Source organism: Colias eurytheme, chromosome 27 (assembly GCF_061535395.1).
Source record: "Colias eurytheme isolate Ceu_HAF_F1 chromosome 27, ilColEury1 Martin Lab GWU primary, whole genome shotgun sequence".
Lineage (NCBI taxonomy): Eukaryota > Metazoa > Arthropoda > Insecta > Lepidoptera > Pieridae > Colias > Colias eurytheme.
The window spans coordinates 918,227-934,028 of NC_143006.1; the positions used below are offsets into that span (position 1 = coordinate 918,227).

Consider the following 15,802-nt stretch of genomic DNA (forward strand, 5'->3'; position numbering starts at 1 on the left):
AAATATGTATAACTAGGTACATAGGTACCTGATAGTTGATACCTACCTAGAATGGAACAATGTTGCTTTCTCTGTCCCTAACCTTTAAAACTACGCAATGATTTTTGATGCAGTTTTTTTTTTAAGTGATCCAGGAGGAAGGTTTTAGTCATGTTTTAGTATATAGGTAATTTAGGTACCTATTAGGTTATAGAAAAAGCGGATGAAGCTACGGGCGGAAAGCTAGTGAACAATAAACCAGAGAGAATTTCCAAATATTTAAATACATATTTACAAAATTTTTCGCAAATTCTATAGTTTACGAACGCCAAAAATTGTTAGTTTAATACACGCGTTTCCGCAGAAAAATTTTCTATATTCAGGAAGATGAGCAAAGCTTTTGAAGTGAAATTTCGCGTGTAGGCGCGTTGAGAGTTAAATTTCATCGTCATGGATTCAAGGCGACGAGTTTGGTATCAATGGTTGGTTAGACTCAAAAATCTTGCCAAAGAAGTGTTTTACTTCCGACACGTGTGCAGGGTGTGCTCGGCACACACGTGACACGCTCTTTTTTATTTAGTTCCCAGTAGGCCTAATACAGCTAGTCGAAAATAATTTTAAGCCATTGAGATAATATTACTACGTATGGAGGAGACACCACGAACAAAATCTGTGCGCCATTTTTTTGCTCTAACTAAGTTTTAAAAATTATTATCTAGTTGGTACTTACCGATGAAAAGTTATGTTAGTCACTTTTCCGTATTATTTGTGCAATATCGTAACACACACGAAGGCATATTTGATGCGTTCCACTTTAAAACAAATAAAAAATGAGCGTGCAGATACGCCATATGGCGTATGTTGAGCGGAACATAGGTGATGTAGGCGGTGTCGTCTCAATATGTATATCTCAATGTTTTAAGCCGTTTCATATTTGACCTTTATTTTCAGCTAAGCCACAACATAAAAAGGCTACAGAATAGATCAAGAAAAATACAAATGCTAACATTCGTGTTTGTCTGCACTTTTATATGCACTGGTCTTTATTTATTAATGTACAAGGAGCTTAACGAGGATATGTTAAACACTAATCCGTAAGTATGTTTATACTAATACACATTATGTTATCTGTGATAATACCAATAATACTAACGGTCCGCTCCGGCTTCGCCCGTGGTACTAATATAATGATTAATGTACCTAGTTGGATCACGAAAGAATATTTAATTCGGTCCGTTTGTTCCTGAGATTAACGCGTTCAAATGAAACAAAATATTCAGCTGTATAGTATTAGTTACTAGATTTCCGCCCGCGGCTTCGCCCGCGTTTTCAAAGGAAAACCCGCATAGTTCCCGTTCCCGTGGGATTTCCGGGATAAAACCTATCCTATGTGTTAATCCAAGTTACCCTCTATATGTGTGCTAAATTTCATTGTAATCGGTTGAGTAGTTTTTACGTGAAAGAGTAACAAACATCCATACAAACTTTCGCCTTTATAATAGTACTAGCGGTCCGCCCCGGCTTCGCCCGTGGTACATGTTTACGTTTTCTCTACATAAGAACCATCCTCGTACTTCAAGGAATATAATAAAAAAAGAATTATCGAAATCGGTTCAGCCATTCTCGAGTTATGCGCTTACCAACACATTTTGCGATTCATTTTTATATATATAGTAAGTATTAAGATTTGTATAGATTTTGAAGATAATGAAATTGTTTGTTTGCTCTAAAATATTTTTGACCAAAAAAATATATGCAATGCCTACAAAAAAATCGCCTCACTGCTCACACGCATTCCACTGCACGTTTCGCGATGCGCGCTGGTACAGTGGTTGACGCGTGAGCGTTAAACACGGGTCCTGGGTTAGATTCCCGGTGGAGACGAAGAAAAAAAAAATGTCTCGGTCTGGCAGGACACAGAAGGCTGATCACCTACTTGTCCCTTAAGAAAAATCGATCAGTGAAATAGATGTATGGATAATGCATCTATCTGCCCCTTACCCCACTTCGGGGACACGGGACTTCACTCACTTTTTATCGCGATGCAACACAGCAGACTAGGGGCCGTAAATCACAATAGGTATGCCATATGCCAGTCAGTTCAATTCACGGCGTAAACTATCTGGAAATAAGAGGTCATAATACGGCCCCTGCAAATTTCTCGGTTCTATTATTTAGTTCGTCTTTGGTTTTTACCGAAGACGAACTAATATTATTTTGTATGCTTACTTAATTATTTTAGTAGAAACTTTGCATAGTTTTAGGGAACTATCGATGTTATAGGTATAACATTTCGATAGTGTGCAATATCTCAAGACGTAGGTAACTAGGTACCTAGGTACGGTAAGGGGAAGAAGAACGCTTTTGAAGTAATTTTTCGTAGTATTTTCCTTTTTTCTTTCTCATTAAATTATTTCATAGCCTAAATATTAAATTCTCATGTGCTTTTCAAAGGCAAATTCTTAAAAAATGTTGTTTTTTTTTCTTTTCGAAAAAGAATTTTTGCAGTTATCTGCGTTCTACGATATACTATATGTATAAAAGATTTGTACAAAAAAATTATAAAAGTTTCTGATAATTACTTAGTATGTAAGATCAATATAAATAAATTTGAAATACACATAAAATTAATAGGTCAATTGATTTTTAATTTCGACAAAACATAGCCCGGATAGCTCAGTCGGTAGAGCATTGGACTTTTAATCCAAGGGTCCAGCCGTCCAGGGTTCAAGTCCCTGTTCGGGCGGTTATTTTTATAATAATCTCTTTAACATGTCATCACAAACCTTTTTTTTACCAACTAAAAAACTACTATTCTATTTAAGAATTATCAATATGGTTTATTTTTTAAAGAATCTCGTATAAAATGGAATTTGTTTAGAAAACCTTTCTGCAAATCTATACTTACCTGTTTATTACGTCTGAATCTTCAATCATATAATTTAAATACGTTTGATTTAACAGCTACGTCATAAAAATGTCGCTGAGCCGATCCTATTCTTAGTTGATAACCTAATCAGTACATAGGTACTACATAGTATGTAATATAAAACAGTTGCTTTCCGAGATTTGAGTGTCTGTTTGCTTAGATCTTTAAAATTACGCAACACATTTCGATAGTTTTTATCACAGTTTTTATTCAAGACAAAGATTTTAGTAAGTATAATATGATTTGGAAAGTATTAGATAAAACTGGCGACGCCGTGGGCGGAAAGCTAGTTAATAATAAGTATGATATTATTCTTGGTTGGATCGCTAATATAAATACATTTTGTTACAGAATACACGCAAACACACATGTATCATCGCCTAACGTTGGTTGTATTTTCCCATTTATAGACCCTTTTTCACCAATCGCCATGAAATATAACAGAGATATGCCGAAAGTTACGTGCAAAGGGAAGGATTGGGTTGAGTGCAATGTATGCCAATATTATTAATTTAAATATTTAATCATCAATATCACTATTATCGACATAGTTGTCGACACCATCTACATCATTTACATGTTCAATATCGTCACCATCTTCAATAACATTTACATGTTCAATATTGTCACCACTTCAACGTCATTTACATGTTCAATATTGTCACCATCTTCAATATCATTTACATGTTCAATATTGTCATCATCTTCAACGTCATTTATATGTTCAATATTGTCACCATCTTCAACGTCATTTACATGTTCAATATCGTCACCATCTTCAATAAAATTTACATCTTCAATATTGTCATCATCTCCAATATCATTTACATGTTCAATATTGTCATCATCTCCAATATCATTTACATGTTCAATATCGTCACCAATCACCATCTTCAATATCGTCATAATCTTCAATATCATTTATATCTTCAATATCGTCATAATCTTCAATATCATTTATATCTTCAATATCGTCATAATCTTCAATATCATTTATATCTTCAATATCGTCATAATCTTCAATATCATTTATATCTTCAATATCATTTATATCTTCAATATCGTCATAATCTTCAATATCATTTATATCTTCAATATCGTCATAATCTTCAATATCATTTATATCTTCAATATCATTTATATCTTCAATATCGTCATAATCTTCAATATCATTTATATCTTCAATATCGTCATAATCTTCAATATCATTTATATCTTCAATATCGTCATAATCTTCAATATCATTTATATCTTCAATATCATTTATATCTTCAATATCGTCATAATCTTCAATATCATTTATATCTTCAATATCGTCATAATCTTCAACAACATCATCGTTAACATCATAAGCTAATCATCAAGATCAAGAGCCCACGACGGCCAGACATTCCTTATTTTATAAAAGTTTCTCTGTATATGTCTCCTATACAGATAAGAATGACCAGCGACTATCAAGTTTGGGTTGTGGTTACTTTGGCAGGAAACAGGTAGTAAAGGTGTTTCTGTGTGTGTGATCTTTTACGGGGACTTAATATGTTGATGGAATTTCACGTATCTCGATGACTTTTTAGTTATTGTGAGAGCTTTAAAGCGTCTGTTAAGCAATATGACTCACGGGAAGTATCTGGGAGTACTGATATCTCATTTTTAACTGTCAAAAGTCATTGTGATACGTGGAATTCCATCAACATAAGTCCCCGTAAAAGATAAGTAATAACTTTATTACTTATATTATACTATTATTTTTTAATAATTATAGTTAACTAATGTTTTTAGTACGTTATTTCATATTTGTTACACTTTTAGGTAGTAACGTGAATTTGATGATATGTTAGTTATTTTTTAAATGTGTCTGGCAAGATGTAAAAACCATGAAAACTGTCCAGCTCTTGAGGTTCCATATTTTTATATGTCCCCAATTAACATATATAAAACTTAGCTTTTAAACTATAATGAAAGTTAGGTACTACTTAATACACCTTTACTACCTGTGTGTATAGGAGACATACACAGAGAAACTTTCAACTTTTATAAAATAAGGAATGTCTGGCCGTAGTGGGCTCTTGGGATATAATGATTGATGATACAATAATTTCATGAGTCTAAGCATGTGTTTTAGTTTTTTAAACTACTACATTTATTATTTTATTGTTAATGATCATAAACTTTTGCATACACAGATAAACAAGATTTATATATTTTTTCATACAGATGTCGGAATGCTATGTTAAAAAGGAGATTTTAGACTCGAAAAAAGACATCACCTGTGTATACAAAGATATAATATACATAGATGATGATAATTATAAAATCGGTGATGGAATTAAGTTGTCTGGTAATGAAAAGTATATACTTAATCAGAGTGATTACTTTAAGGTGTCGTGTTTTGGGTACGATAAAAAAGGGTAAGTGAATAAGTATGTTTTTACCATGGTTTTTACTTAAAATTTTGGATAATGGTGTTATATTTTATTTTATTTTTATGGATAATCCTAAATGTAATGTGTATCGTTAAAATGTCTTATAACAATAAAATAAAATACAATTAAATTTTATTTGTCTTTCAACTCAAGCAAATCATTCTGTTCTTTTGTTGTATTTTTTCTGATTATTTTGTTTTTTACTTTTTTACCTAGACAGTGATTTACCGAGTGTAATTTCTGACTAATTTTGATCCTATGTTTCGGACTTTTGAGTGAGTAAAACTTATAACACTGCTTACACATTATAAACCTGAAAATTAACACAGTTTCACTCTATAACACTTTCAAGAAGAGGGCAGAGGGTAAAAACAAGAAGAAATTTTGAAATTTGAATTTTTCTACAACGAATAACAATAACATTGCAACTGTCATAACTCACTGTCTAGTGTCAACTGCCAATTCACACAAAAGTTGCCATAGATATAAAAATTATATGAATATTTTCTGCTAATGCTGTGTCTACACGATCATTGATTAATTATGGCTGGAGAATGTTTGGCATGTAATTTGAGCGTATTAGTGACGCATAAGAGAATAAAATGCACTAAATATAGTGCTCTTTATCATATGGAATGCGTTCTATCAACCAATTCTTCACAAGTGGCCCGTATTAATTGGGTATGTCCTGCTTGTGTTGCTGCTTCTCGAAGGGGTGGTGACAACACGAACACACCTATTAGGCCTACTCCTGGTGCAGTGACGTCTCCTGTGGCTGCTTCTTCCATTGGTGATTCCGCGAATTTTACTACCATCTTGTCGGAGCTCAAATCATTCCGTAGTGATATGCAATTGAGATTAGACAAACAGGAAGAGAAGATTGACACTTTCAGCGGGGTTCTTGATTGTAATTTACAATCTGAAATAATCAAAATGAAAAAGTGCTTTCAGTCACTTCGCACCGATCTAGACTCTGTAATGGAATGCTCTAGTAAATTAAAAGATATAAGCAATCGTAATGAGGCCGCTCTGAAGTGTACGAAGAACTCAATTGTAGACATTAAAAACAAACTAGTTGAACATGAAAGCTCACTAGAATTTCTCTCGAAGAAGTTCGACGATGTACAAGCTGATTCCTCGTCACAGACATTAACTACAACCGAATTAAAAGTCAGTAACTACTTCTACTATTGACAATAATTTGAAAACTCTTCAAAATAAAGTTAACCAATTGGAACAAATATCCAGAAGACATAATTTTGAATTACATGGCGTACCTGATAAAAAGGATGAGAACTTAAGTTCAATTGTCTCTAACTTTTTGGATAAAATATCTGTCTCGCTTCCCAACGATGCTGTCATTTCTTCCTACCGTGTGGCCAAACGGGTGAAAAGCACCGACCGCCCACGCACTATTTTGGTTACATTGATGACTCCTAGGCATCGCGATATGATATTATCAGCAGACAGCAGTGCATCGCTACAATAAATTAACTCCAGGAATGTGTTGAACTCGCTTGACCTCAGTGTTGTAGGTGAAGTTAAACAAGTTTATGTAGCTGAAAATCTCACGCCAGAAATGAGACATATTTTCATGGAGGCTAGACATTAGACAAGCTTCTAAGACACTTGATTACAAGTTCGTGTGGGTAAGTTTGGGAAGGTCTATATGAGAAAAAACGAACATTCTCCAGCTGTACTCATTAATAGTCTATCTAGATAAGATTAAAAATCTGCCTTAGTCTTTACATAAATATCTTTATCTACATTTAATTTTTATTATTTTTTTTTTTAACCCCTGCATTATGCTAATATTTTATCACAATGTAAACGGGTAATAAAACGGGTGTAATTTAAACGGGTTTTAAATCGGCTGTTACCAGATATTATTAACGAATTGTGAGATTTATAAGAAGAGGAAGATCAACGAATTTGGACCAGAAAATGGATTTTAAGGCGAAATGCCCTTGGAGCAACATAGCCTTTTTAATGAATTGCAGTAGATCCATTCGTTATTAGCGGCCATTTTAATTGAGATTTTGATAAATTGTTTGAAAAAATACACAAACACGCACACTTCTTGATGACGAATAACGAACGAGTGGCGAGTGGCCGAGTGACAAGCGAGTGCGTGTTTATACGTGCCGAGCGGGATAGCGAGTCACTGCGGGGGCAGAAGAATGAAGCGGGGAGGTGGGTACTCGACCTAGTAAACAAATTGGGATTCTAGTGACTCTCTCGCCGCTCTCCTCGGCCGAGTACTCGGCCGAGCACTCGTTAAGGCGTTACCCGGCAATTCCCGGCAATTTCGACTATGTTCAACCTCTATAAAGTCTGGTACAACATAAAGCACAATACCGAAAAAAATATATAAAATAGGATGGTCTTTGATCTTTAATTGCTCGCGAGGACTTTTTTCCAAAGTTAATAGATTTCTAGAAAAAAAATGTGCCATGGTCATCGATTTTTCTGCAAATACTCTATAAACTTCGTAACCTGCTGACTTAGAGCTCTGAAAATTTTATCACTACATAGTATAAAACAAAGTCGCTTTCCCTGTCCCTATGTCCCTATGTCCCTTTGTACGCTTAAATCTTTGAAACTACGCAACGGATTTTGATGCGGTTTTTTTTAATAGATAGAGTGATTCAAGAGGAAGGTTTATATGTATAATAACATCTATTAAATAGTGTAAAAGTACTGTTATTTTTGAGGTTTCTAATGTGATGTCGTAGAAAATTACATTTTTTTCGCTTACATTGCAAACGCAGGCTGAATCCTCCGAGTTTTATCAAAATAATGTACTAAGTATTATACACATTGAAAAGGTCTACAGAAAAGTCCGCGATGGTATATGTCTATCTCTTATGGATAACCCACAATAACTTTTTTTTGTCATTTACTTTTTACGACAAATAATGGCTAATTTTCGATGCGATTTTAACCAATACAGCATTAATCCTTAACCAATTAAATACCTTCAATACATTGTTCATTTAATATAGATGTATATGGCCCTTTACACCGTATGATTTAAGTGAATATTTTCGAAGATATTACAGATTTAAAAATTGCGGGACGTAACGTTTGCGGCGGTACCGGCCGCGGCCGGCCTATCTATTTTATACCCGTGCGAAGCCGGAGCGGGCCGCTATGTTTTTATATACAACGTTCACAGTTTAGTTTTTCTGTAGTGTATTTAGATCAGCATTGCACCCGTGCGAAGCCGGGGCGGGTCGCTAGTGTTTAATAAATTATCAGTTACACAACAGACTCAACAGTCCCTGACGAGGATTTTTTGTTTCACTGATTAGTATCTTTTTAAATACAAAATGCGAGGAAAAAAGAAGGTGCAGGGGGAGAGGTTTGAGATCCGTCCATATGCTCAAGGTTATTAGCGCATGTAAAAGCCAAAGTGTTTATACCAACCGAGCACTCGGCCGAGGACACTGTCTCGCCACTGGTACTCGTTAGGTGTTATAATCGCCCCATAAACATTTGTGTATCCATATAATAGGCTTATACATAGAAGTTAGAACGTTATTAATTGTACTTGAATAATTTGTTTGTTATATTGTTGTGTAAGCTGTTTGGAAACTAATAAAATAAAATAAAAAATAAATAAATATTATACTTACTTAGACATTATATTTTAAAAGTTCAGATTACTTATTAGTGACATTCGTCCATAGCCCGAATAGCTCAGTCGGTAGAGCATTGGACTTTTAATCCAAGGGTCCAGGGTTCAAGTCCCTGTTCGGGCGGTGATCTTTTTTGACGAAAAAATGATGAAAAGCATGACGCATGTTTTTTCAGTTAGTCATACCGATAATTACTTTATACCAAACCCATTTTTTTTTCTTTTTTTTCAATTTTTACGTAGAAAATATAAAACGAATGCATTTTTTTTTACATATAAGTTATTGAATGAGCATTTTTTTTTGTTTTCCTTCCAGTTTCGGCCTCCTATCCCACAGGTGGCAAGGCTACATCTCCGGTGTGCGTGAAATAAAACGCAGCGTTTCCGCCTCACGTGTAACAAGCCTAAACGTGCTCATACTCGGCTTCGATTCAACGTCGCATAACGGCTTTATAAGGAAGATGCCTAAGAGTTATAGCGTTTTGGTGAACGAACTGGGTGGCGTGATTTTGAATGGGTATGAAAAAAAAAAGTTATAAAAAATGTCAATTTTTGAAAAGATAATCTTATAATTTAGTATTATTTGTGTTATTCTATGGCTATTTCAATGCAATATTTAGTTGCTACTTACTTATTTGACTAGTACAAATTTTGTAATTTGTACTTTTTGGAATCATAAGTATGTTGCTTAGTAAAGTTAATTTTAATTTATTATTAAACCGTCTTTCTACAATATACAAATATTATTTTGCTTTCTTCACTTATTTAATTTGATGTACAATAAATAAATTATTTATTAATATTACATCTATTGTGAAAAAAAATCTTCAAAATTATTTTGATTTCTTATACTTTAGATATAACATACTAGGCGATGGTACACCGGACGCTTTATTTCCCATACTAACGGGGAAACACGAGTGGCAGCACACTAGCGCGAGGCGTGTGCACACAGACGCTAAGATAGACCCCGATTTGTTTATATTTAAAACTGCTATGGATGACGGGTAAGGGATATTGTGAAAAAATTACAAAAAATTAAAAATAAAAATATGGTTAGAAAAAAATACTAAAAAACCTCCGATGATAATAGTACCGTGTGTTAAAGGGTTAAATTAAAAAAAAAGTATTCGATAGAAAAAAAATAATTATAGGTTTTGTTATTAAAAAAGGATAAATAAGACAAATTCAGATAAAACATATTGTGTGTGGATTATGGATAGCTAAGAATTATGAGTGTAAATGTTCGCCGGGATACCTAAATGAAAATGTTTTGTACTTATGTTATAGTAATTTTTTACACAAAATAAATTGCATTTTATTTTATTTATGTAATAGACTACAGGCCCGTGTTGAAAAAATTATGGGTCATTTGACCCACCACCTGACCTATCTAGAATGATATAAGAGCATAAAATAATAAGATTCAGCACTATGACGTCACTTGTAAGCTGTCCACCTGAGTGCAGATGAGAATTCGAAGGTTCAGGTAGAGATTTTCTCCCCTTGTCTCCATGATTTTTGTACGGCGTTGCGGAATAATTGATTAAAAGTAGTATAGAAATAGAATGACACAGATGCCGTACAAAATCAAATGACCAAATTTACCCCGGCAACTGTCGAAAAATAAAAATAAATTCCGACTTTGTGGACCACCATTTTTGTACGGCATCTGTGTCATACTATTTCTATACTGCTTTTAAGCCATTATTCCGCAACGCCGTACAAAAATCATGGAGACAAGGGGAGAAAATCTCTACCTGAACCTTCGAATTCTCATCTGCACTCAGGTGGACAGCTTACAAGTGACGTCATAGTGCTGAATCTTTTTATTTTATGCTCTTATATCATTCTAGATAGGTCAGGTGGTGGGTCAAATGACCCATAATTTTTTCAACATGGGCCTGTAGTCTATAATATTTTTTTTTCAGCTACCAAACGGCATACTACGAAGACATGCCATGGATTGGTTCCTTCCAATACAGATACAATGGTTTCTCCAAATGCCCCGCGGATCACTATTTACGATCCTTTCTCATGGAGGAAGCCAAATCTGGGATAAAATGGTGGACGGGGACCAAAAAGAGATATTGTATAGGGGAAAAACCGCAGTATAAAGTGTTATTTGACTTGACTAAACAGGTATTTTTTCTTTTGAGGGGGGCCTGAACCCCAATCCAATGTGACAAATTAAAATGTATGAATTCAAATAAAGATTTTATTTATTTATTTATTTGAAGTGAAACTGCTTTATGCGAAGAATAAAATTTCAAGGTCGCTTCATGGCAATACCGTTACGTCATGGAGTAAGGCGATTTTGGTATCTTTGAATCTTGCCAAAGAAGTTTCACTTCTGTCACGTGTGCTCGGCACACACGCTCTTTTTTTGGGATTGTTACATCGGATTTTTTAACTGGGTGAACCGATTTTGATTATTCTTTATTATTTGAAAACTGGTGCCTTTCGATTAGTCCCATTTACATTTTTTCTTATTATTTGGGATTTTTTGTTAAAAAAATATTGCTTTTTGAGTATGAAAGATATTTTATTTGTTTTTTAGTAAAAAAGTTTAAAATTTTAAAATGTAATTACGTACTTCTATTTATTTTTAAATATTTATAATTGTTTTTCAGTTCACAACAATAAAATCGAAAAAATTCTGTTTTACGTTCATAGCGGATATAAGCCATGATGAATTCAATCTAATTTCTACAGCTGATGATGATTTAGTTGATTTTATGAGATATTTGAAAAATTCCGATATTTTGAATAACACTCTGTTCATTTTGATGGGCGATCATGGACCAAGGTATTGTTATTATTTAAATACTAGCTGTGCCCCGCGGTTTTACTCGCATTGTTCTGGTCCTATTGTTCTTAGCGTGATGATATATAGCCTATAGCCTTCCTCGATAAATGGGCTATCTAACACCGAAACAATCTTTCAAATCGGAACAGTAGTTCCTGAGATTAGCGCGTTCAAACAAACAAACTCTTCAGTTTCATAATATTAGTATTGATATTAAATAGATTGAATAATTATACTAAATAATTTTAATTTACTTCAATAGATTTTCCCCCATGCGTCGAAACACGTATCAAGGTAAAATGGAGGAACGTTTGGCTTTCATGTCAATAACATTACCGGAAATATTAAAATTACAAAAACCGAATATATTAGAAAATCTAAAACTAAATAGTAAAGTACTTACTACTCCGTTTGATATTCATACTACTATTTTGGACGCTATGGGCCTTAAGTTATTTGCAAGTGATTATATCGTGCCTGGTAGCAAAATGTTGCGGGGATTGAGTTTATTGCAACCGGTTAGTTATTTTAAATAATCTATAGTAAAAGTAGTAAGTAGTAGAGTAATTTTGAGTTATTATTTACGTAGTTGTTTAAAGTAAAAAGTTAGTTTTAACTCACTTTAGTCCGGGATACATCGCCCATTTTTGCAAGTGATTACTATCAAGCTAATTTTTCGTGAGTAGCTTTATTTCAAATCAAAAATTTTTATCCTTGTTACCTCTGTAAGCTACCACAATCGAGAGTTTCGTACATGAAATTATTGGGCATCTCATCAAAATAAAGCTACTCACGAAAAATTAGCTTGATAGTAATCACTTGCAAAAATGGGCGATGTATCCCGGACTATTTGTTGTTTTAGGTAGATTTTCTAGAGAGATTTTTTTGTAGTATTAGTTTTTGAAGTAGTAGTTGTTAGTTGTCAGATTTTTGTTTACAAATTTACTTAGGTAACCTAGGTTAGCTTACTTGGACAGCTTACAAGTGACGGCATAGTGCTGAATCTTATTTATGCTCTTATATCGTTCTAGATAGGTCACCTGGTGGTTCAACCATAATTTTTACAACATTGGCCTCTAGTCTATTATATTATATCTCTATATTTATGTGTTTTTTTTCAGATACCAAGTACTCGTACATGCGAAGACGCATCAATTCTACCACATTGGTGTGTGTGCACTAATACAAAGTGGCACGATGTTGGTGTGAGTGATCCCGCGTATAATACACTAGCTATCACTCTGGCAGAGTTCATCAATAACGCTACAGCGGAGAAGCGGTGTGTTATATTTTTTTTTAGTACTTTAAGGACTAAAAAAAATTTTTATTCAAACTCAAACATTTATTTATTCAATTAGACTTCTTCTAGAAGCACTTTCGAATCGTCATTACATATTTTAACATTTACCACCGGTTCGGAAAGCAGTATCTATGGAGAAGAACCGGCAAGAAACTCCATAGTTGCTCTTTTAAATACATACATAGATAGCCATATTAATATAAACATAATAATGTGTTCATGATTTTACTGATATTTTACGACTTTTTTTTGCTCCTATGTCAATTCATTTCAAAAATCATCATCATTTATAGTTTATACCAATTTTAACTGTGTTTGTAGCTCCTAAATGGATCAACTATTTTGTATACAGTTTTGTTTAATAATTTAATCATATTGTTTACAGAGATTTTTGCGCAAAAAGGGAGATTGTATCAATAAAATGGATAGTTAGAAGGGACTGGACGAACGTTACCTTACAAGAAGGAAACATGTATTATCAAATGATGGTAAATTTATTTATTGTTTTTTTAAGTGATACTTCTTAAGGCGCGTTTAGAGTATAATTTCAAGGTCGCTTCATGGCAATACCGTCACGTCATGGAGTAATGCGACGAATTTTGTATCTTTGAATCTTGATAAAGAAGTTTCACTTGTGACACGTGTGCTTTTGAATCGTTATAACATATTTCTACCGTTTACATTTTATTTTTATAGTAAACTAGCTTACCGACCGCGGCTTCGCTCGCTTTGTCTAAAACCTTATAAATTATAAAAACCTTCCTCTTGAATCAATCACTCAATCAATCTATTAAAAAAACCGCATCAAAATCTGTAGCGTAGTTATGAAGATTTAAGCATACATAGGGACATAGGGACAGAGAAAGCGACTTTGTTTTTTACATACTAAGTATGTAGTGATATACAGTTTTTAAAATAATTTTATAATTTTCAGGCGGTGATGAGTCCAAAACGCGCGTCTTTTGAAGCGACAATAAAATACAATGTACTGACGGACAAGTTTATTGTTAGCGATCGGGATATATCTAGGATATCTGCGTTTGTATTGTTTTTTTACATTTTTATAATCCATACTAATATTATAAATGCGAAAGTAACTCTGTCTGTCTGTCTGTTACTCAATCACGCCTTAACTACTGAACCAATTTGCATGAAATTTGATATAGAGATATTTTGATACTCGAGAAAGGACATAGGATAGGTTTTATCCCGGAAATCCTACGGGAACGGGTTTTTCTTTGAAAACGCGGACGAAGCCGCGGGCGGTAAGCTAGTGTAGTATATAGGTACTTATTTATAATATTTCAAAACAGAACCATCATATATAATTTTTACAAGTCAGATAGTTTTAAATAATATTATTATTCGATTTTCTTTTAAATAATGTAAAGTGTTTTTATATCTTAACTTAAACTTAAAATACTAATTGTATTTTTAGAGAGCAAAAATTATATTTTTTCATATTTTTAATTTAATGCATATTGTCAGTAAAATTTATTCAACAAAGTACAAAACACATGCAAATCCAAGTGTGCAATTTATTAATTACTAGCTTTCCGCCATCCATGCAGTACTTTTTGAGTTTAGCCCGGGCATACAAACATACAAAAATATATTTTTGGCTGCGATATCGATTGTAGATCATGCCCCAATTATTCTTTAAAAAATATTTTTTTTTTCAATTACAATTTAGACTACTACGATTTTTTTAAGTGAATTATGTTTCAGACAGCCGGAGGCCCCAAAAAAAACTACGAATTCACTTAGAAATACTTTAATATAAACTTATTACAATACGTCTTGCTCGATGCAAGTCTTAACAATTAATAATTATAAAGCTAAATGAATATAAAATGAAAACTTAAAATTACGTTGCGCCAATGGAATCTGCTACGTCCGCACAATACGTTCCCGTGTGAAACGTCGACGCAGCAATGTCTTGGGGATCCGTTGGCGTAACTCCTCCCCCCGAAGACCAGCAACTATTTGAGCACGGTGTGATAAAATGTTGCTGGAAACTGTGGTCCTGGCGAAGATTCGGTACAATTTTGACTGTCTTGATCTTCCGTCTTTGTATTAGGGTCGTCTTGATTCTTCCAGCACATAACCTTCTTATAACTGATTACTTTATAAGTTGCGAAAAGTAGTGAAGTGCCCAAAAGGAATGTATAAATTGGGACAGTGGTATGGTATATCGTCGATGTATCCTTTTCTAGTTCAATCGGTGCTTGCATCAGTACCTTAGTATGAATCTTATGCAGATCTTCCAAATTTATTGAATTCAACTTTACATGATTTTCAAGGCTGTGGTTGAAGTGTATTTCATTTAAGTCGATATTACTTATTTTCAGTGGTTGTCCTCGGATTCTATCTTGAACGTTATTGACTTTAAATTTATCTGATTCCAGGATACAATTTTCAGGAACGGTTATGAGGAAGCTGCCATTAACAGTCATGAAGTCGTCCTGTTTGCATCTTAGATGTATTTTCGTCTGGAGTGGCATAGATAGGATGTAGTGTCTGTCATCCAGTCCTAGTATCATTTCTTGAGAAAGGATTACTTCCGTCATCCTGCATCCTTGGCCCAAGACTTGACTTTGTATAAAATCTTGTATGCAGTCTGCTTTCGTCTGGATCTGATTGGTTTTTATCTCACAAAGATACCCATTACCGTACTTCGGGCATTCAGCCTCCATGTACAAGAAAGACTGTGTACTTGTGG

General features: G+C 33.8%; 1 protein-coding gene and 2 non-coding genes across 3 annotated transcripts in view; all 3 read left to right on the forward strand.

Annotated features, from left to right (window-relative positions):
* Window positions 1-15,802, forward strand: part of LOC149896731 (uncharacterized) — a 31,263-nt gene that overhangs the window by 3,953 nt on the left and 11,508 nt on the right. Inside the window, exons 2-12 of the mRNA XM_090117057.1 lie at window positions 931-1,073; window positions 3,260-3,401; window positions 5,123-5,316; window positions 9,288-9,488; window positions 9,829-9,978; window positions 10,903-11,113; window positions 11,605-11,780; window positions 12,043-12,298; window positions 12,902-13,059; window positions 13,466-13,568; window positions 14,015-14,118. Of these exons, the coding sequence (XP_089973183.1) occupies window positions 931-1,073; window positions 3,260-3,401; window positions 5,123-5,316; window positions 9,288-9,488; window positions 9,829-9,978; window positions 10,903-11,113; window positions 11,605-11,780; window positions 12,043-12,298; window positions 12,902-13,059; window positions 13,466-13,568; window positions 14,015-14,118 (1,838 nt within the window). The remainder of the gene's footprint in view (window positions 1-930; window positions 1,074-3,259; window positions 3,402-5,122; window positions 5,317-9,287; window positions 9,489-9,828; window positions 9,979-10,902; window positions 11,114-11,604; window positions 11,781-12,042; window positions 12,299-12,901; window positions 13,060-13,465; window positions 13,569-14,014; window positions 14,119-15,802) is intronic.
* TRNAK-UUU (transfer RNA lysine (anticodon UUU)) lies at window positions 2,645-2,725 on the forward strand. Its single transcript has one exon. It is a non-coding gene; the product is annotated as a tRNA-Lys (tRNA).
* On the forward strand, window positions 9,023-9,095 carry TRNAK-UUU (transfer RNA lysine (anticodon UUU)). The gene has a single exon. It is a non-coding gene; the product is annotated as a tRNA-Lys (tRNA).